This window comes from Mandrillus leucophaeus, unplaced genomic scaffold (genome assembly GCF_000951045.1).
Source record: "Mandrillus leucophaeus isolate KB7577 unplaced genomic scaffold, Mleu.le_1.0 Scaffold139, whole genome shotgun sequence".
Taxonomy (NCBI): Eukaryota; Metazoa; Chordata; class Mammalia; order Primates; family Cercopithecidae; genus Mandrillus; species Mandrillus leucophaeus.
In genome coordinates this window covers 1,536,037-1,540,986 of record NW_012101354.1, presented here as the reverse complement: position 1 = coordinate 1,540,986, position 4,950 = coordinate 1,536,037, and the positions used below count along the sequence as shown (strand labels likewise).

The window sequence follows — 4,950 nt, the reverse complement described above, 5'->3', positions numbered from 1 at the left end:
AAAAAAAAAAAAAAAAAAGAATAAATGAAAAAAAACCCTATATATATAAGTGCAGAGGCAATAAGGAATAAAGGAATAATCACAGTGCAGAGGAGATTCCGACTGGCCCTAGAAATTAGGAAGAGATGTGTTGGAAGTGAACAGATGATATCCAGTGGGGGAGAGGGTATTAGGGAGCAAAAGTGCTAAATGATGACTCAACCCAATCATCTAGCTCTTCCAGTTCACCTGGCTTGTCTCCCCAAACCAGAAAGTAAAACCCAAGTCCTGCCCCTGAACCTCTTCTTTCCTCTCGTCTCCCCTCCCTCTCCTAGGCTGGACCGGGATCTCCATGGCTCAGGAGGGACCTAACACAGGACTGGATAAAAGGCCTTAGAACCAGTTAGTGATCTGCCTACACCCGAATCCCTGAAACATCTGAGCTGTTTTGTAAATCATCTTATCCCCAATCTCAGTACCACTGGATCTTCACTTCTCAGTGGGATTTTGTCCTTTGCATGACCCTGCCTTCAGCAGGGCTTTGAGACTGGGAAGCTGGTCTGCTGGGTGACTTTCATTCCAGTTGTTGGGGCAGAAGGCTGAATGTAGGGTCATTTTGTATGGGATATGCAGAGCTCTGGGGTTGTTTTGTTTTTTGAGACGGAGTCCGGCTCTGTGGCCAAGCTGGAGTGCAGTGACGCCATCTCGGCTCACTGCAACCTCTGTCTCCTGGTTCGAGCCATTCTTCTGCCTCAGCATCCCGAGTAGCTGAGACTACAGGCACACACCACGCCCAATTACTTTTTTCGTATTTTTAGTACAGACAGGGTTTCACCTTGTTGGCCAGGATGGTCTTGATCTCTTGACCTCGTGATCTGCCCGCCTCAGCCTCCCAAAGTGGAGAGATTACAGGTGTGAGCCACTGCGCCCGGCCAGAGCTCTGAGTTTTAATCCTACTTTAGCTGTAGAACCTTGGGCAAATCATCTTTTTGGGTTCCTCATTTTCCTCCTCTCTAAGTGGAGGGGCTGTGATCTTTCCACCTTGGATGGAAGAGGCTTACCTGACAGCCAGCCTGCCTGCTGGGAGCCAGGAGAGTCAGCTCATTAAATCTTGAAGAACCCCTGTATGCCCTTTTTCCTTCTAAGTCATGTCTGCTGCCTGTGAGCCTGGGAAGGAGTGCTTTCAAAACCTGTATTTTGCGCCCTTTAGTAAATTTAGAACTGTAAAGACTAATAAACTGCGATGAGACATTTAAGCTCTACTCCAAAGAAGTGAACGACTCTTTCACCACCCCTTGCATCCCAAACCTTCTTTCGGTTCTGGCAGAGTTCTTGCCGCAGAGATTCCTTAGGAGCACCCCACGCGGTGCGCGGGCGCCTGCGCGTCGAACCCCACCCCCTTCCCCGCGGGCCTCGGTTCAAACGACCCAGTGGGTCTAGAGCGGAAGGGAGGGAGCGAAGGTAGGAGGCAGGGCCTGCCTCAGTGGCCTCCCTCCCAACCCCAAGAGCCCAGCCCCATGGTCCCCGCCGCCGGCGCGCTGCTGTGGGTCCTGCTGCTGAGTCTGGGTCCCCGGGCGGCGGGGGCCCAAGGCCTGACCCAGACTCCGACCGCAGTGCAGAGGATCAGTTTACGCTCTGCGGGCCCCAGGATCCGCAGCTACCGGAGCACCGCCCGGCCTGTTCTTCCCCGGAAGACGAGGATAATCCTAGAGGACGATAATGATGCCATGGCCGACGCCGACCGCCTGGCTGGACCGGCGGCTGCAGAGCTCTTGGCCGCCACGGTGTCCACCGGCTTTAGCCGGTCGTCCACCATTAACGAGGAGGATGGGTCTTCGGAAGAGGGGGTTGTGATTAATGCCGGAAAGGATAACACCAGCAGAGAGCTTCCCAGTGTGACTCCCAGTACAGCGGGGAGTTCCAGCACGAGGTTTATAGCCAATAGTCAGGAGCCTGAAATCAGGATGACTTCAAGCCTGCCGCACTCCCCCGGGAGGTCTACTGAGGACCCGCCAGGCTCGGAGGCCACCCTGAGCCAGTGGTCCACACCCGGGTCTACCCCGAGCCGGTGGCCGTCACCCTCATCTACAGCCATGCCACCTCCTGAGGATCTGCGACTGGTGCTGATGCCCTGGGGCCCGTGGCACTGCCACTGCAAGTCGGGCACCATGAGCCGGAGCCGGTCTGGGAAGCTGCACGGCCTTTCCGGGCGCCTTCGAGTTGGGGCGCTGAGCCAACTCCGCACGGAGCACAAGCCTTGCACCTACCAACAATGTCCCTGCGACCGACTTCGGGAAGAGTGCCCCCTGGACACAAGTCTCTGTACTGACACCAACTGTGCCTCTCAGAGCACCACCAGTACCAGGACCACCACTACCCCCTTCCCCACCATCCACCTCAGAAGCAGTCCCAGCCTGCCACCCACCAGCCCCTGCCCAGCCCTGGCTTTTTGGAAACAGGTCAGGATTGGCCTGGAGGATATTTGGAATAGCCTCTCTTCAGTGTTCACAGAGATGCAACCAGTAAGTGTTTGGTGATAAGCCAGAGTCTTTGATGAGGGGTCTGAAAAGTCCTGATATCTAAAACCCAGTTGCTGAGCCAGCCAGTGTTGCTTACATGAACTGTTACTGACTTACCTGGTTATTGATTCATAACATGCATTGGTTATTCACAATGTTAGCCATTGATTCCACCTTTTTTTTTTTTTTTTTTTGAGACGGAGTCTCGCTCTGTCGCCCAGGCTGGAGTGCAGTGGCCGGATCTCAGCTCACTGCAAGCTCCGCCTCTAGGGTTTAGGCCATTCTCCTGCCTCAGCCTCCCGAGTAGCTGGGATTACAGGCGCCCGCCACCTCGCCTGGCTAGTTTTCTGTATTTTTTTAGTAGAGACGGGGTTTCACCGTGTTCACCAGGATGGTCTCGATCTCCTGACCTCGTGATCCGCCCGTCTCAGCCTTCCAAAGTGCTGGGATTACAGGCTTGAGCCACCACACCCAGCTGATTCCACCTATGATTTATTGAGCAACTACTGGTTGGTCATTAGGTAAAATGTCTTACTGCTCATTAGGTGATTATTGACCAAATAGTTAATAGTTAAGATTGGAAATACTTTTTTTTTTTTTAAAGACAGAGTTTCACTCTTATTGCCAAGGCTGGAGTGCAATGGCATGATCTTGGCTCACTGCAACCTCTGCCTCCCAGGTTCAAGCAATTCTCCTGCCTCAGCCTCTTGAGTAGCTGGGATTATAGGCACTCACCCACTACCACACCCAGCTAATTTTGTTTTTGTTTAGTAGAGATGGGGTTTTACCATGTTGGCCAGGCTGGTCTAGAACTCCTGACTTCAAGTGATCCACCTGCCTCGGCCTCCCAAAATGCTGGGATTATAGGCATGAGCCACTGAGCCTAGCCCTGGAAATTCTTTCTTTTTTTTACAAAGTCTCGCTATATTGCCCAGGATGGTCTTGAACTCCTGGGCTCAAGCAATTCTCCTGCCTCAGCCTTCCAAAGTGCTGGGATTACAGGCATGAGCTACTGTGCCCCTGGCCATAAGACTTTTTTTTTTCAAGACAGGGTCTCACTCTCATCACTCAGGCTGGAGTGTGGTGGTGCAATCACAATTCACTGCAGCCTCCATCTTCTGAGCTCACGCAATCCTCCCACTTTAGCCTGCTGAGTAGCTGGGACTACAGACATGTACCACGCCTGGCTAACAAGATCTCACTATGTTGCCCAGGCTGGTCTCCAACTCCTGAGCTCAAGGGATCTGCCCACCTTGGCCTTCCAGAATTCTGGGATTACAGACATGAACCACCATGCCCAGCCCATAAAGACTTTTTGATGCACAGATAATTAACAGATATGGAGGATCTTAATCAATTAATAGTTTTGACCTAATACAGCTTAATAGCAACAACTGCCAAAATTTGAGGTCTTACTATGTGCACTTTACCTGAATCGATCTTCACACCCTATGAGGTATTATTATCCCCGCTTTTCAGATGAAGAAATTGAGGTTTACAAAGCTAGTAAGTGGCAGAGCCATGAGATTTAAATCAGGTTTGACACCAGTGCCAACCCTCTTCACCACTACTATCTGGGAGAACTGTCCTTCCGGGACAAGGAAGGATAGTCCTCTGCTTTACCCAGAATTACCAAAGGTTCTGATTGACTTGATAAGGTTTCAATTGATACGGATGATAGGACTTTGAGGAGGGAAAGGTGATAAACAAAGCATATGCTTGGTCATTTTGCTTGTTTCTGTTTTTCTCCTTGTGTGTCCAGTACCATTATTGCATACAAAAATAAGTAAAGGGTGGGCAATAGAGTTGAGGGAATATGGGTTTGTGGGAGGGGGAGATGAAGCAAGGAAGGGAAAGAATATAGATGTGGTTGTAATTTCCCTTTTTCTCTTTTTTTTTTCCTTACCCAGATAGACAGAAACCGGAGGTAATGGCCACTTCATCCACATGAGGAGATATCAGCATCTCAACCTCTCATGCCCTTTCAATCCTAGCACCCACTAGATATTTTCAGAACAGAAAAACAAAACTGGAAAATACATTGTTTGGTCTTGTGTTTCTTTACAGAGGTACCTGAGGGAGGAGAGACATAAATCTCTTCATCACTAAGACTGAACTGTGTAACTAGCAGCCTCTGGCTTATTCCCTACTCCCTGTCCCTCAGGATAAAATGTTGATATTGCTCATTTTCCTCATTTCCAACATTGTTTTAAAACAACTACTTCTTTTACAGGCTTGAAAAATCTCAAATAAATGCTAAGAAAAGGGAGTAGGAAGAACAAGGAGTTGAGCCCTTGAAAGATGACATTGGTCTTCTTGCCTTCATAATACTTGGCCCTCTCTCCTCAGAAGGGCAATGTTGGTACAAAATTCCATCTTGGCCACTTTGGAGGAGTTATCTTCATTAGCCACATCCATCCTTTAATCCAACACACACCTGCAGTGATTACTG

General features: G+C 50.0%; 1 protein-coding gene across 1 annotated transcript; it reads left to right on the top strand.

The window, feature by feature from the left end:
* Positions 1–1,243: 1,243 nt before the first annotated feature.
* Positions 1,244–4,539, top strand: LOC105534743 (chromosome unknown open reading frame, human C1orf56). Its single transcript, XM_011973567.1, has 2 exons — positions 1,244–2,501; positions 4,409–4,539. Exons 1-2 carry the CDS (start codon positions 1,497–1,499, stop codon positions 4,427–4,429), a joined length of 1,026 nt encoding a protein of 341 aa, XP_011828957.1. The 5' UTR covers positions 1,244–1,496; the 3' UTR covers positions 4,430–4,539.
* The last annotated feature ends 411 nt before the right edge of the window (positions 4,540–4,950 follow it).